Below are 17,605 nucleotides of genomic sequence, written 5' to 3'. Positions count from 1 at the left end.
AGTAAGCCTTGCACATAGCTGGCCCCAGTTAAACCCTGACATCCCCTATGATCCTTCAAGCACTGCCAGGAGTAATTCCTGAGTGTAGAACTAGGAGTAACCCCATGGGCATCACTAGTTGTGGCTCCAAAATCAAAACCAAAAACCAAAAATACCTTATCAGAGTGATGTCCTAGGCTACTCGGCCCTCATTTACCTGCTTTTTAGCATGGTGCACTTCCTCCAAAAGCAAATTTCAGGTTGAACCCTGCCCCCTGCACTTATAGGACTATCTTTGCTACTTTCTTATTTCCTTAAACACTTCAGTTCAGGGGCCGGAGAGTTAGCACAGTGGTAGGGCATTTGCCTTGCATGTAGGCAATCCAGGACAGACGGTGATTCAAGTCCTGGCATCCCATATGATCCCTGTGCCTGCCAGGAGCAGTTTTTGGATTGCAGAGCCAGGAGTAACCCAAAACTCCCTCTCCCAATAAACACTTCAGTTCAACCCTGAAAATAAAATAAAAATAAAGGAACTTTTTTCTAACCTGGTCACACAGCAATTTGAACAGCAAGACAAAAGAGACCAGCTAATTCCAGAGAGAGACTGGCAGGATGGCAGAAGCTCAATCACACAGAAAATGGATCAGAACATTAAAACCTTTAAACCTTGTATTCAGGTACTTATAATCACTGAGTTGCTTCTTGGTTAAGAGCTACTTCCCAGAAGACACAAGAGGAAGTACTAAAAGATGGTTCCCACATTGCTTCAACTACTCTCACTTCTACAGGGCAAAAGGCTCTTTGCCTCTCTTACTACAAGACACATCTAGAAAACTGAAGTAATGCAAGAAGGTTCTTTTTCTTTTTCCTTTTTTTTTTTTTTTGGAGGGGTGTCACACCCGGCAGCGGTCAGGGGTTACTCCTGGCTCTATGCTCAGAAATTGCTTCTGGCAGGCTCAGGGACCATATGGGATGCCGGGATTCGAACCACTGACCTTCTGCATGCAAGCAAACACCTTACCTTCATGCTATCTTTCCAACCCCACATGAAGGTTCTTAAGATATCTAACTGACCTTGCTTAATACTGAAAGACACCTACTGTGAGCTAAGGGCAGCTTTCTTTTTTTTTTTTTTTTTTTGGTTTTTGGGCCACACCCAGTAACGCTCAGGGGTTACTCCTGGCTATGTGCTCAGAAGTTGCTCCTGGCTTGGGGGACCATATGGGACACCGGGGGATCGAACCGCGGTCCGTCCAAGGTTAGCGCAGGCAAGGCAGGCACCTTACCTTTAGCGCCACCGCCCGGCCCCTAAGGGCAGCTTTCTAAGGACTCACTATTCAAAGCAAAAAGCCATATCCTCTGTGATTAAATGTTAAGGCTATGAGATAGTCATCATTTCTTTTTTTTTTTTTTTTTTTTTTTTTTTTTTTTGTGGTTTTGGGTCACACCCGGCAGTGCTCAGGGGTTACTCCTGGCTCCATGCTCAGAAATTGCTCCTGGCAGGCACGGGGGACCATATGGGACGCTGGGATTCGAACCGATGACCTCTTGCATGAAAGGCAAACGCCTTACCTCCATGCTATCTCTCCAGCCCCGATAGTCATCATTTCTAAGCTCATTATCTATGGTACATTGACACTGCTTTCTTGAGACTATGGAGACATGAAAGGAAAGTATTCATACCTTAGATGTGAGGTCCCGATGGAAAATACCTTTCAAATGAAGATAGCGGAGGCCCACTGCTATGTCATAGGCCAATTTCACCCTCACAGTCCAGGGTAAATGCTGGTTACTGTCTAGCAACTGTTCCAGGTTTCCAGAGTCCATATACTGAAAAACAGAAAGAATATCCAGCTGTAATTTATCAGGAGTGTTTTGGCCTGGCAGTTGACACTACTTGAGAGCAAACTAGAGATAATGCTTTTTCAAAGTTAAGGCTTATTCTATATATGGTAAAAACTGCATACTTTGCATTTGAGGAGAGCATAATCTATTAAAGAAGTGACCAATTATCACTTGCAGATCAAGTAAGATAATTATGCAAGGTGCCCATTGATTATGCAACTAGGAAGTTACTGGCAAGTGGTTAAGACTAGAGTAAGAGGGGGCTGGAGCAATAGTATAGTACGGTGTTTGTCTTAGACATGACTGACTTGGTTTCAATCCCTGGAATCCCATATGCTACCCCCCCACACCCTACCCTACACTCAGCACCACCAGGAATAATTTCTGACAGCAGATCCAGCAGAAGTAACTCCTGACCACCGAATGTGGCTCAAAAACAAAACAAAACAAAATCAAAAAGACCTGAGAGTAAAACCTGAGATAAAGCTATGAAGATGTCCTCTTCCTAGAAATCTAGCTGTTTATCATTCCTACATACCTGAGGATTGTTTTGTTTTGTTTTCTGTTTTTATATGTTTGCTTTCCTTTGTTTCATGCCTGCAGTGTTAAGGGGGCCTATGTTCAGGATCTGTCTCTGGCACATAATTATTGATATATATAATATATAATATTTATATATATAAATATATATATAAATATATATATAAATATTATATTATATAATATAATATATAATATATATAATATATAATATATATATAATATAATATTCTTTATATAATATATAATATAATATATATATAATATATAATATAATAGCTAATTTGTGGAAGGGCATGGGGGTGAAGGTCACACTTAGTGGTGCTTAGAGGCATTTCCCGTATGGTGTAGTTGTTCCCAGCAGCATTTGGGGGAACTGGTAGGAAGTAAGAGATGAAATTTAGTACAAAGGACATGTAGAAGTTAAGCAACTTCTTCAAGTTTGCCCAATTATTAAGCAAGGGATTCAGGGCTCAAGTCCAGGCATTCTGGCTCCAGATCTGTGCTCTTTACCACAGCATTACTGTAGAGTGAGAGGCACACATTCCTCACAGCTGCATTTATTAACATTTTTTGCCTATTAGGTTAATGAACTTTTTTTTGTTTGTTTGTTTTTGGGCCACACCCAGTATCTCTCAGGGGTTACTCCTCGCTATACACTCAGAAATTGCTAATGGCTTTGGGGACCATATGGGATGCCAAGGATCTAACCGAGGTCCGTCCTGGATCAGCCACGTGCAAGGCAAATACCCTACCACTGTGCTATCACTCTGGCCCTAATGAACTGATTTAAACCTTAAAGATCTCTTTTATCAGCCTCATAATTTGATACCAAGATCAGACAGTCATCTGATCATTTGGTGGAAATAAAAAAGTATCAGAATTAGGGGCTGGCGAGGTGGCGCTAGAGGTAAGGTGTCTGCCTTGCAAGTGCTAGCCAAGGAAAGATCGCGACTGCAGTTTGATCCCCTGGTGTCCCATATGGTCCCCCCAAGCCAGGGGCAATTTCTGAGCGCTTAGCCAGGAGTAACCCCTGAGCATCAAACGGGTGTGACCCGAAAAACCAAAAAAAAAAAAAATCAGAATTAAACACTAAATCCAAAATCAACAACAACAGAATCCATACCCAATCTACAACAAGCTGTACAAGTGGGGAAGAGTTTCACTAGCATTACGGGGGGTAAAGGAGGGAGCTATGGGATGAATGCTGGGAACAGGGGTGGAGGGAGGAGGACAACAATGGTGGTATTAATAAACCTCATTCATTGTCACTATGTGCCTTAAATTTTACTGTGAAAGATTTGTATTTCACTTTGACCACAATAAAAATTAAAAAAAAAAGTTAAAGATGTACTATATTCTTCCTCTTTCCTCCAAGGAAGACAAAAAGACAAAATTCTCTAAAATTAAAATTAAGTTTAGTTATTTGGGGAAGAAAAGCAGAGACCCTAAATTTATCAAGGACTAAAGAATGTAATGGGACAGAAAACAAAGCAATCTGAAATTTAATACAATTCTGGTTCTTTTTCTTTTCTTTTCTCTTCCTTTTTTCCTTTTCTTTTTATTTTTCTTTCTTTTTCTTTTTCTTTTCTTTTCTTTTTTTTTTTTTTGAGTCACACCCACCAGCGCTCAGGGATTACTCCTGCCTCTATGCTCCGAAATTGCTCCTGGCAGGCTCAGGGGACCATATGGGATGCCGGGATTTGAACCACTGTCCTTCTGCATGCAAGACAAATGCCCTACCTCCATGCTATCTCTCAGGCCCCTTCTTTCTCTTTCTCTCTTTCTTTTCTTCCCTTTATTTCCCTTCCCTTCCCTTCCCTTCTTTTCCCCTCTCTCTCTTTTCCCAATGATGCTTGGGCGCTACTCCCCACTTGATGTTGAGAGGTCTCTCCCAATGGTACTGGGGAGATCATGTAGCATTGGGATAGAACTCAGGCCTCTTACATGCAGAATTTTTGCTTCAACTTAATAGTTCCCCTGGTCCTACAATTCTGCCTTCTTTTTGTGTGTGTGTGTGTGGGGGGTCACATCTGGCAGCGCTCAGGGGTTATATGCCTGGCTCTGTGCTCAGAAATTGTTCCTGGCAGGCTTGGGGGACCACATGGGATGCCAGGATTTGAACCACTGTCCTTCTGCATGCAAGGCAAACATTCTATCTCCATGCTATCTTTTCAACCCCAATTCTGCCTTTTTATAATCACTTAAATTTGGATGACATACTAATAATTTAATTTTATCACCTATAAATTAGGCACAATTCTTGATCCATGTAATTTACAATGTTATCATGAGAATCTAAAATAAATATATTAAGATGCTTAGGGGAAAAACTTTGAGTGGTACTCAGCCACGTTATCTGAAATTTTCTGAGGTGGTAACAGAAGTACCAGTTAAGAACCAGTTGGGGGCAGCACTATGCAGCACTTCAGATCCCTGGATGAGGTGGACAGCTTTGGCTGGGCAGGGAGGAAAGCTAAAATTATACCTGACTTCTCAAAAGGAAAACCTGTTGATCTGCTTTATCCTACTTGATAATCCATCTTTGGAAATGCACAAGGAGGCATAATGATGGCCTTAGCACATCTTGGCCTCTTGATTTGTTCAGTTTACCCTAGGTTGAAATTTAAGGTATCTATTTACTATAAAGGAACTGAGCTTATAAACTATATGTATACTACCTGGAAGCAATGAAGCTAACATAAGACACTATGGGCTCTGACCAAGCCAAAAAGCTGTGAAGAGGGCTGAGAGCATTAACACAGTGGGTAGGGCTTTGCACATGGCTGACCTGGGTTTTAATCCCCAACATTACATATAGTCGTACCTCAAGTACCAGGAGTGATCCCTGAATGCAGGGCCAGAGTAACACCAGAGCACAGCTAGGTAGGAGCCAAAAACAAAAAGAGAAAGCTGTGAAGAGGCAAGTGGTGATTTGATACAGAAGGCCTGCCTTCAGGAGTCACTCAGCTTTCAAGCCAAGGGTCAGGTAGCTGTACACATTAGTTGAGCCTCACTTCTCCAGCCAGGTTCACAAAAATACATGTTTACTCAGCTCAGTCTTGCTTCTGAAGCTGAGAAAGACCAAATCAGAGAGTTGAGCAGAGGAGAAAGGAGAGGCAAATGAGGGGTCAGTCACAGTTGGCTCCTAGGTTCTGGTTTTCCCAAAGCAGAAAAAGTATAAAATAGGACCAGAGACAGAAACCAAATGGAATTTATGTTATAATCATTTCTCTTTTCTTTAGTTAATACACCGGTGGGCTAATAAGTCTTGGTGTCCTTGAAAACAACTTCTTGTTCTTTTTCTTTTTTTCTTTTTGTTTTGTTTTGGGCCACACCTGGTAGTGCACCAGTGTAGTGCTTACCTGGCTCTACACTTAGAAATTACTCCTGGGGGTGCCAAAGAGATAATAGCACAGTGGTGGGGCATTTGCCTTGCATGCAAACTGACCCAGGTTCGATCCCCAGCATCCCATATGGTCCCCTAAGCCTGCCAAGAGCGATTTCTCAGTACAGAGCCAGAAATAACCCCTGAGCGTTGTCAGGTGTGCCTCCCCCAAAAAGAAAAAGAAAGAAATTACTCCTGGCAGGCCCAGGGAACCATATGGGGGTAATGGGGATTGCACCTAGCAGGCTGCATGCAAGGCAAATGCCCTACCTACTGTGCTATTATTGCTCTGGCCCCAACAACTTCTTATTCTTTTTTGGGGGGGAGGGCACACCCAGTGACACTCAAGGGTTACTCCTGGCTATGTGCTCAGAAATCGCTCCTGGCTTGGGGGACCATATGGGACACCAGGAGATCAAACCACGGTCTGTCCTAGGTCAACCACGTGCAAGGCAAACACCCTACTGCTGTGCCACCACTCCAACCCCCAATTTCTTATTCTTAAAAAAAACTTATGCATGGGACCAAAGTGATAGTACTTGGATGCAGCTAACCTGGACTCAATCCCCAGCATTCCATATGATATCCTGAGCCTGCCAAGACTAATACCTGAGTGCATATCTAGAAAAAAAGAAAACCTTTGCATATATGAAGAAAGTTTGAGACTTGCCAAAAGGAAGATTTTGAAGTGGCTATTTACTTTGTGTGCCCATTAATTGGGACATTCACTTCCCAACAAATAATTCTGGGGTTACAGGCTCATTTGGTACATCCTCTGAACAAATCCACCTAAAGCATTGGCCATATATTAAATAGGAAGAAAAGGTTAGTTCAAAACTCTTTTCAAAACAGGGCCATGCAGTTTTCAGGATTAAAGTCAGGGCCCTGTACATGCTGGGAAGGTGCTTTACCACGTGGGCTCTATTGTGATCTCCTTAATTCTTTTTTAAATTTTCAAGTTGAGAAAAACATACATCAACAAATCAAATGAATTACAGGTAGCTTCAATACATCTCAATGGTGATTCCCTAACTATCTTTGCCTCTCAGTCTAATAAAATATTACAATACCCTTTCTGTAATTTGTTTAATAATAAATTCATTAAGTAATAGCCACTACTAAGACAGAGATGGCACAGTAATTAAGGCACCCATCTTGCTTGCAGCTACCTTACATTCAATTCCCAGCAATGCAGATGGTCTCCTAAGCAAGGCCAATAATCTCTAATGAGCGCAGAACCAGAACAGCCCAAATCACATTCCAAAAAATATATTTTTTTATTTTTAAATTAATTTTTATTTTTTTTAAGTGTTTAAGTTTTTTTTATAAATTTTATTGAGACTAATGCCACAAAATATCTTTAAACCCCTTTCCCAAAAAGCATTCAATAAATATGTATTAGTAACTCAGCAATATTATGTTTAAAAAACCATATGCCAAGGGCCGGAGAGATAGCATAGAGGTAAGGCATCTGTCTTGTATGCAGAAGGACAGAAGTTCGAATCCCGGCATCCCATATGGTCTCCCAAGCCTGCTAGGAGCGATTTCTGAGCATAGAGCCAGGAGTAACCCCTGAGCACTGCCGGGTGTAACCCAAAAACCATATGCCAGGGGCTGGAGCAGTGGTGCAAGTGGTAGGGCATTTGCCTTGCATGTGTTAACCTAGGACAGACCATGGTTCAATCCCCTGGCATCCCATATGATCCTCCAAGCCAGGAGCAATTTTTGAGTGCATAGCCAGGAGTAACTCCTGAGCGTCACCGGGTATGGCCCAAAAAGCAAAAAAAAAAAAAAAAAAAAAAAGCCAGGGTTGGAGCAATGGCACAGCAGCAGGGCATTTGCCTTGCATGTGGCTGATCCAGGACAGACCTCAGTTCGATTTCCTGGCTTCCCATGTGGTCCCCAAGCCAGGACCAATTTCTGGGCACATAGCCAGGAGTAACTCTGAGCGTCACTGGATGTGGCCCAAAAATTAAAAAGAAAAATCCTACTAAGAATTTGTAACAGGAACACAATATAAGTTTTGAATGTAGGAGGCCTGAGTCTGATCATTAGCACCCCCGAGTATCACTGGGTGTAGCCCTGGTATACCTGGCACCACTGTCTGGCCCAGATAATCCCACAGTGCCCAAGCAGCAGCATCTCAGTACCTGGCAGTGAATTACCTGCTCAGTTGGCTAAGCAACTCTGGAAGGACCCTATAGGCCTCCTGACCTCTTCAGAGGCTCCGAATTATAAAATACAAATAGCCAGAGATATAGCATGGAGGTAAGGCATTTGCCTTTCATGCAGAAGGACGGTGGTTTGAATCCCGGCATCCCATATGGTCCCCTGTGCCTGCCAGGGGCGATTTCTGAACATAGAGCCAGGAATAACCCTTGAGTGCTGCCGGGTGTGACCCAAAAACCAAATAATAATAATAATAATAATAATAATAATACAATAAAATAAAATACATATAAATCAGCAAAAATGGCATATTCCTTTCTAGAGTCACAAGCTCTGGGTGTGTAACTTCTCTCTCTCTCTCTCTCTCTCTCTCCCCCTCTCCCTCTCTCTCCCTCTCCCTCTCCGTCTCCCTCTCTCTCTCCCTCTCCTTCTCCCTCTCCCTCTCCCTCATACCTCCTAGAATATCCTCCTCCAAAATATATCTTTTTTGTTTTTTTTTTGGTTTTTGGGTTTGGGGCCACACCCAGTGATGCTCAGGGGTTACTCCTAGCTATGTGCTCAGAAATTACTCCTCGCTTGGGGGACTATATGGGATCAAACCAAGGTCTGTCCTGGATCAGCTGCATGCAAGGTAAATGCCCTATTGCTGCACCAATATCGCTCTGGCCCCTCCAAAATATATCTTACTAAAAAAATGGAATTAGAGATAGGGCGCTTAGGGATAAGGCATTTGCCTTGCACACCGACACTTCAGGATTGATCCTTGGCACCCCATATGGTTCTGAGCACCATTGGGAGTGATTCCCTAAGCACAAAACAGAAGTAAGCTCTGAGCATCACTGGATGTGGCCAAAAACCAAACAAAAAAATCTTGCTTCATCATTTCACAATTATTTTCTTTTTGTTTGCTGGAGCAACTTCTGGCTCTGCATTGAGGAATGACTCCTGGTGGTACTCAGGGGACCATATGGGATGCAAAAAATGAAGAAAAGAAGAGAGAAGAAAATACCGGCAACTGATTTTGAGGAGTTTGAAAAATTTCAGAGTACCGTATTTTCCAGCATATAAGACGACTTTTTTTTTTTTCAAACAGCAAGATTTACATTTATTTTCAAGTGCACTCTGAACTTTTTCAAGGACAGATCATGTGCTGAGACATAAAACAAATACTAAAAACTTGTTGACACTTGAAGATTGAAATTATACTAACCATTTTTTTTATTTTTTTATTTAAACACCTTGATTACATACATGATTGTGTTTGGGTTTCAGTCATGTAAAGAACACCCCCATCACCAGTGCAACATTCCCATCACCAATGTCCCAAGTTTCCCTCCTCCCCACCCGACCCCCGCCTGTACTCTAAACAGGCTCTCCATTTCCCTCATACATTCTCATTATTAGGACAGTTCAAAATGTAGTTATTTCTCTAACTAAACTCATCACTATTTGTGGTGAGCTTCCTGAGGTGAGCTGGAACTTCCAGCTCTTTTCTCTTTTGTGTCTGAAAATTATTATTGCAAGAATGTCTTTCATTTTTCTTAAAACCCATAGATGAGTGAGACCATTCTGCGTTTTTCTCTCTCTCTGACTTATTTCACTCAGCATAATAGATTCCGTGTACATCCATGTATAGGAAAATTTCATAACTTCATCTCTCCTGACAGCTGCATAATATTCCATTGTGTATTGTAGTGTACCTGAGACCCACCCATTTCTGGGAGGGGTCTTGGAACTGAATATTAGGTGTAACCTTACCTGCAAGACCCTCCCATTCCTGGGAGGGGTCTTGGAAAAGTTAGATAAGGCTGGAACTGAGGGAATTCGGCCCTTTTTGGCCGTTTCCTTTGGCCCTGAAGATGGCTGAAGTGAGTTAAGATGCAGGGCTAGCCAAGAATGGCTGAATGCTTGAAAGGTTATGAGTAGGCCACACACATGTAGTGGATAGGGCATGAATAAAGTTGTCGCTTCCTGACGCCTGCCTGTGAGTGAGTGATTACGCCGATTACCTGGGCCTGGAACCCGCTGGCTAAATGGGGATGCGGAACCACATGGCCTGGGATGGCAGAAAGAAATCCATCGCCATCCACCGCCATCCAGCCCCATCCTTAATTATGTAATGCAAGAGTGTATATGTACCACAGTTTCTTTAGCCATTCGTCTGTTGAAGGGCATCTTGGCTGTTTCCATAGTCTTGCTATGGTAAATAGTGCTGCAATGAATATAGGTGTAATGAAGGAGTTTTTGTATTGTATTTTTATGTTCCTAGGGTATATTCCTAGGAGTGGTATAGCTGGATCGTATGGGAGCTCGATTTCCAGTTTTTGGAGGAATCTCCATATTGCTTTCCATAAAGGTTGAACTAGACGGCATTCCCACCAGCAGTGTATAAGAGTTCCTTTCTCTCCACATCCCCGCCAACACTGTTTATTCTCGTTCTTTGTGATGTGTGCCATTCTCTGGGGTGTGAGGTGGTATCTCATCATTGTTTTGATTTGCATCTCCCTGATGATTAGTGATGTGGAGCATTTTTTCATGTGTCTTTTGGCCATTTGTATTTCTTCTTTGTCAAAGTGTCTGTTCATTTCTTCTCCCCATTTTTTGATGGGATTAGATGTTTTTTTCTTGTAAAGTTCTGTCAGTGCCTTGTATATTTTGGAGATTAGCCCCTTATCTGATGGGTATTGGGTGAATAGTTTCTCCCACTCAGTGGATGGCTCTTGTATCCTGGGCACTATTTCCTTTGAGGTGCAGAAGCTTCTCAGTTTAATATATTCCCATCTGTTAATCTCTGCTTTCACTTGCTTGGAGAGTGCAGTTTCCTCCTTGAAGATGCCTGTAGTCTCAATGTCCTGGAGTGTTTTGCCTATGTGTTGTTCAATATATCTTATGGTTTTGGGTCTGATATCAAGGTCTTTAATCCATTTGGATTTTACCTTCGTACATGATGTTAGCTGGGGGTCTAAATTCAATTTTTTGCAAGTGGCTATCCAGTTGTGCCAACACCACTTGTTGAAGAGGCTTTCCCTGCTCCATTTAGTATTTCCTGCTCCTTTATTGAAAATTAGGTGATTGTATGTCTGGGGAACATTTTCTGAATATTCAAGCCTATTCCACTGATCTGAGGACCTGTCCTTATTCCAATACCATGCTGTTTTGATAACTATTGCTTTGTAGTAAATAAGACGACTTTTGAAATGAAAAAAAAAAAAAAGTCAACCAAAAATCTGGGGTCATCTTATATGCCGAGTATATCCCGAAAAACGTTTCAATATGCCGCTAAAATCGTCTGAATATTGCCATGAAGCGAATTTTCCAACTCGATCCTGCACCAGTCACTGCAAGGCTGCTCAGAAGGCCTCTCTAACTCAGCCAATCCAAGCAGGCTTTTTAGGCATGCAAATTAGACAATGTTCTGGACCCGAATCTACACTGTCAAAAGCCTGCTCAGATTGGCCAGAGTCAGAGAGGAAGTCTATTACAGTAGAACCTTTGAACCTTTGCTTGTTGTGATTGGCTCACTGTGGTACACACAGTTGCAGCACAGGAACGTTCTGTCTTCTACAGCGAATATAGGCCTAAACCTATGTTTTAACTGTAAAATTTGGGGGTCATCTTATATGCCCGGTTGTCTTATACACCGGAAAATATGGTAACAAACAAAAGAATTGAGTCCTGAGCACTGCTGGGTATGACAAAACAAAAACAAAACAAACAAAAAGTGCAAAATAAATCCTGAAAAGTGTAAAAATATTGTTTATACTTATTATAGATAGTGTTTTTTAAGTTTTGGGCAATATCACAGGTGCTCAGGTCACTACTGGTGAAACTTGGGCTGGAGAGATAGCATGGAGGTAGGGCATTTGCCTTACATGCAGAAGGACAGTGGTTCGAATCCCAGCATCCCATATGGTCCCCTGAGCCTGCCAGGAGTGATTTCTGAGCGTAGAGCCAGGAGTAACCCCTGAGTACTGCCGGGTATAACCCAAAAACAAAAACAAAACAAAACAAAGAAAAAGAAACTCAAGCAACCAACCATATGGGATGCTGGGGATTGAACCTAGGTCAACTATGTGCAAGGTTTTGCCTTGCATTTTCCTTATCCACTTTACTATCTCATCTGCTCCTACAGATCTTATTTACTTATAATACTTATGAATTAATATTAATTATTCTTATTAATAAGAATACACTATTATAGAGATATAATTCAAGTTAGAATAAGGTTATACTAGAGTGGGCCTTTATGAAGAATAATCATATGAGGAATAATGTCCTCATATAAAGAGAATACACAGGACTAGAGAGGTAATACAGTGAATAAGATTCTTGCCTATGAACAGCTGAACCAGGATTAAGCCTCAACACTCTATATGGTTTCGGAGGCCTGTCAGGAGTGATCCCTAAGAACAGAGCCAGAGGGGCCGGTAAGGTGGTGCTAGAGGTAAGGTGTCTGCCTTGCAAGCGCTAGCGTAGGACGGACAGAGGTTCGATCCCCCGGCGTCCCATATGGTCCCCCCAAGCCAGGAGCAACTTCTGAGCGCATAGCCAGGAGTAGCCCCTGAGCATCAAACGGGTGTGCCCCCCCCCCAAAAAAAAGAATAGAGCCAGAAATAAGCCCTTAGCACTACAGTTATATGTGTGTGTGTGTGTGTGTGTGTGTGAGAGAGAGAGAGAGAGAGAGAGAGACAGAGAGAGAGAGAGAGAGACAGAGACAGAGACAGAGAGACAGAGAGAAGATACAGGTATACAGGGAAATGTCACATAATGACAGAAGCAGTGACGCATCTATGAGCCAAAGATCCCCAGGAAAAAGGCAAGGAAGGATCTTACCCTGTGTCTTTAGAGAGGGTGTGGCCCTGCCAGCACTTCTAGTCTTCAGATATGTAAGAGAATATGTTTCTGTTGGTGTAAGTCACACACACTATGATACTGTTAGGGCAGCTCATAACCAAAACAACATTCTAGGGGCCAGAGCGATAGTGCAGTGGTAGGGCATTTACCTTACATGCAGCTGACCCAGGATGGACCTGGGTTCGATCCCAAGCATCCTATATGGTCCCCCTAATCCAGGAGCGATTTCTGAGCACATAACCAGGAGTAACCCCTGAGCATCACAGGGTGTGGTCCAAAAAACAAAAAACAAAAACAAAAAATCCCAAACCATTCTAGAAAGATTCTGGTAGAATGACAGAGGAGGAGCTAGATGAAGGTTTGAAGGGTATTATTATAAGATTTCAGATAAGAAGTGATCGAAATGTCTTTAATCATTACAGACAAAAAAAAAGTGGGCTATAGTAAGAAAATACAAAGAGAGACTTTAACAATTGAATGATAGAAAAATGAGTAAAAGAGCATGGAACAGATTTCAACTGAAGTGATCAGAGCAGCAATGAATAAAGATGCTGGGATTTTATGTGCCACCTGTAAGTCAGAAAACCAACAGAAATCAGTGTTAATGCCAAAAAGCTATATTGGAGGTCAGAGAGATAGTACATTAAGGCTTTGATTTGCATGTAGCAAACCACGGGTTCAATCCCTGATACTACAATGACCCCCTGAACATTGTTAGGAGTGACTCTTGAGTATAGAGCCAGGAATAAGCCCCGAGCACTGCTGTGTGTGTTTCAAAAACCAAAACAAATGAACACACAAACAAAAACCCATATTATTTCCCAAAAGCTAAATCCTTGGTTTGTCAAACCTTGGTTGTTTGGATAGGCCCTCTACAGAGTGGGGCCTAGGCCCCGACCTAGTTTTCACTGTAGCCCAACAATGCCATTGTGCTGGCCACTGTATGTTTGTTGGTTGGCTCCAAACACAAAGGCGAGTAGACATCCCATCCTGCTGGCTCGCTTTATAGAAAAAAGGAAAGCTTTGTTACTGCCCTGGGTAATTCCGGGACAGGCATCTCAAGAGCGCCCTGTGGGAGGTTTGTGCTCCAAAGGAGCCTCCTGTTCTTAGCTCGAGATTCCACAGTCACTACAAGCATATATTCATATATCTGCAGAGGCCCAAATTTGCCACAGTTTGGCCTGTAGATTTCCCAGGGTCAGCATGATGGAAAGACAATAGTTATAAGCTGATTCAAAGATAAAAGAAACATAAAATATGTTTTTTAGAATATTTGAATCCTGGCCCAAGGATGTGACTCAGTTGGTACAAAGCATGTTTTGCATACGGAGGACCTGGTTCAATTCTCAGTACCACCAAAAAATAAAAAATAAAAATAATCCTCAGGGCCAGAATGATAGTACAGTAGGTAGGGCACTTGCCTTGCACACCTGGGTTCAATATCCAGCACCTTATATGGTTCCCTGAGCCTGCCAAGAATGATCCTCAGCAGAATAAGCCTTGAGCACAACCAGGTGTAACTCCCCCCCCCCCCACACAAAACAAATAAACAAAGAGGCTAAAAAATCTAAAGCCTGCATATAAAATGCTACTACTCAGAATACATACACTCTCCCTTCCCCTACTTAGCTTTACTTTCTCTTTCTCTTCTAAACTCTGATCAGGGCTAGAGAAGTTGAGGCTCTTGCCTTGCATGTGGCCATCCCTTTTAATTTCCCAAAACTACATATGATCCTCTGGGTACCAACAGGAGAAATTCCTGAGCTCAGAGCAAGGAATAAGCCTCAGGTACTGCCAAGTATGCCTGTTTCCCCCCAAAGTATCAAATATCTGATTGTGAATATCATTTCCTGATTCCCACTACATACTTCGTACACCTTTAGCTACTGTACGTATTTCTAAATTGTCATACTATACTATAACCTTGATAGCAGGCTGATACCAGATTTTTCTCAACTTTTTTGTTTTGTTTTGTTTTGGGGCCACACCCGGTGACGCTCAGGGGTTACTCCTGGCTATGCGCTCAGAAGTCACTCCTGGCTTGGGGGACCATATGGGAAGCCAGGGGATGGAACCTCGGTCCGTCCAAGGCTAGCGCAGGCAAGGTAGGCACCTTACCTCTAGCGCCACCGCCCGGCCCCCTTTTCTCAACTTTTTAAGTCTAGTATCCAGTGAAAACTGAGCAGTAATTGTTAAGTGAATTAAAAGTAAAAAACATTTAAACAAATAGGGGCGGTTTTTGAATTTCCTTTTTTTTTTTTTTTTTTTTGGTTTTTGGGCCACACCCGTTTGACACTCAGAGGTTACTCCTGAGTAACTATGCGCTCAGAAATCGCCCCTGGCTTGGGGGGACCATATGGGACGCCGGGGGATGGTCCGTCCTATGCTAGTGCTTGCAAGGCAGACACCTTACCTCTAGCACCACCTTCCCGGCCCCTGAATTTCCTTTTTTTTTTTTTTTTTTTTTTTTTTTGGTTTTTGGGCCACACCCGGCGGTGCTCAGGGGTTACTCCTGGCTGTCTGCTCAGAAATAGCTCCTGGCAGGCACGGGGGACCATATGGGACACCGGGATTCGAACCAACCACCTTTGGTCCTGGATCGGCTGCTTGCAAGGCAAACGCCGCTGTGCTATCTCTCCGAGCCCATGAATTTCCATTTTTTTAAACTATTTATTTATATTTTTACTGATTGATTGGTTTTTGGCCACACCCAGTGGGGATCAGGGGTTACTCATGGTTCTGCACTCAGAAATCGCACCTAGCAAGTTGGAGGACAATATGGGATGCCCAGAATCGAACTGGGTTCCTCCTAGGTCGGCTGCATTCAAGGCAAATGCCCTACCTCTGGATGCTGAATTTCCTTTTTTTTTGGAGGGGGGGTTGAGTTTTTCGTTTTGAGGTCACACCTGGTGACACTCAGGGGTTATTCCTGGCTATGAGCTCAGAAATCACTCCTGGTTTGGGGGACCATATGGGACGCCAGGGGATTGAACGCGGTCCGTCCTAGGCTAGCATGGGCAAGGCAGATGCCTTACCACTTACACCTGAATTTCCTTTTTTTTTTTTAATTTCCATTTTTAACTAGACCCAACTTCCACACATAAACACCAATTCTTTCATTAATAAAAGATTTTTTTATTTGTTTGTTTGTTTGGGGTTTTGGGGGGGGGTGTCACACCCAGCAGCGCTCAGAGGTTACTCTTGACTCTGCTCAGAAATCGCTCCTGTCAGGCTCGGGGACCATATGGAATGCTGGGATTCAAACCACTGACCTTCTGCATGCAAGGCATACACTTTACCTTCATGCTATCTCTCCAGTCCTCATTAATAGAAGTTAAAAAGAGAAATATACCTTAAGAATAAGGGGCCATGGGCCCGGAGAGATAGCACAGCGGCGTTTGCCTTGCAAGCAGCCGATCCAGGACCAAAGGTGGTTGGTTCGAATCCCGGTGTCCCATATGGTCCCCCATGCCTGCCAGGAGCTATTTCTGAGCAGACAGCCAGGAGTAACCCCTGAGCACTGCCAGGTGTGGCCCAAAAATCAAAAAAAAAAAAAAAAAAAAGAATAAGGGGCCAGAGTGATAGCACAGCAGGTAGGGTATTTGCCTTGAACATGGATGACCTGGGTTCAATCCCACCTCCCCAAAAAAAGAAAGATGAAGGAATAGAACTGTCATTTCTAGAAAACTTAAGTGCCAATACTGTTTTTAAGTACCAGTACTTTTATAAGATATTAATTACTCTAACAAACATTTATTAAGCATCTACGTGTCAAGTACAATAAGTCTGTCTTCACTTATAGATAGGGTTCATGAAAACTGAGGTTTTAAGCAAAACAATGTACAGCAAAATCAGGTTATTGCATACCTTAGCCCTAATTTTTCTGTCAACATTGTAGTGAAACATTATTAAGCAACATAAAGCTGATTGAAAACTTTAGACAATATTTTTTGTGTGTTTGTTTGGGGCCACACCTGGTGATGCTCAGGGGTCTGAGCTCTGAAATCATTCCTGGCTCTGAGCTCAGAAATCACTCCTGGCAGGGGGAACATATGGAATGCCGAGGATGGAACCCAGATTGACCTGGTGCAAGGCAAACACCCTACCCATTGTGCTATCACTCCAGCCCCCCACTTCAGACAAATTTTTGTTATATCCAGTATTTCTTTTTCTGAAGGTCATTTGTGAAAGTATTTTTGTGAAGGCCTTTGTGAAAGTATCCCCTTAACTATTTGAGTGGGAAATAGGCACAGGGCATGAAGAGTGAAATAAACTAAAATGAGCACTTAAGAAAAAAAAACTGGGGCCGGGCGGTGGCGCTGGAGGTAAGGTGCCTGCCTTGCCTGCGCTAACCTAGGACGGACCGCGGTTCGATCCCCCGGCGTCCCATATGGTCCCCCAAGAAGCCAGGAGCAACTTCTGAGCGTATAGCCAGGAGTAACCCCTGAGCCTCACAGGGTGTGGCCCAAAAAAACCAAAAAAAAAAAAAAAAAGAAAAAAAAACTGCTGGGCTGGAGATATGGCCTAAATGATAAAATATATGCCTTGCATGTGTGAAACCTTGACATCACAATGCCAAGCGTGCCCTGCCCTTCTCTCTCTCCCAAACCTTCTCCTGTCTCAAGCAGCAGCAACAACAACCACCATAAAATACTTCTGATTTCACGTTGGAAATGACGAACCTCAGAATTTACTATCTAAACAAACATTAGTTACCATAACAAGAAAAGACCAAAATAAAGAGCAAGTAAACACAGAAAGTACAGTGATTAGTTGTAAGGTGAAGGAACATTGAAATGCCCTTGAGCAGTGGAAATGGGTGCCAAG

At 42.7% G+C, this 17,605-nt stretch overlaps 1 protein-coding gene across 1 annotated transcript in view; it reads right to left on the bottom strand.

Moving 5' to 3' along the window:
• Window positions 1-17,605, bottom strand: part of TESK2 (testis associated actin remodelling kinase 2) — a 138,924-nt gene that overhangs the window by 13,668 nt on the left and 107,651 nt on the right. Inside the window, exon 5 of the mRNA XM_049774780.1 lies at window positions 1,666-1,812. Within this exon, the coding sequence (XP_049630737.1) occupies window positions 1,666-1,812 (147 nt within the window). The remainder of the gene's footprint in view (window positions 1-1,665; window positions 1,813-17,605) is intronic.

Source organism: Suncus etruscus, chromosome 6 (assembly GCF_024139225.1).
Source record: "Suncus etruscus isolate mSunEtr1 chromosome 6, mSunEtr1.pri.cur, whole genome shotgun sequence".
Taxonomy (NCBI): Eukaryota; Metazoa; Chordata; class Mammalia; order Eulipotyphla; family Soricidae; genus Suncus; species Suncus etruscus.
Note: the sequence above shows the minus strand (reverse complement) of the source record. Positions and strands in the feature narration are given on the sequence as shown.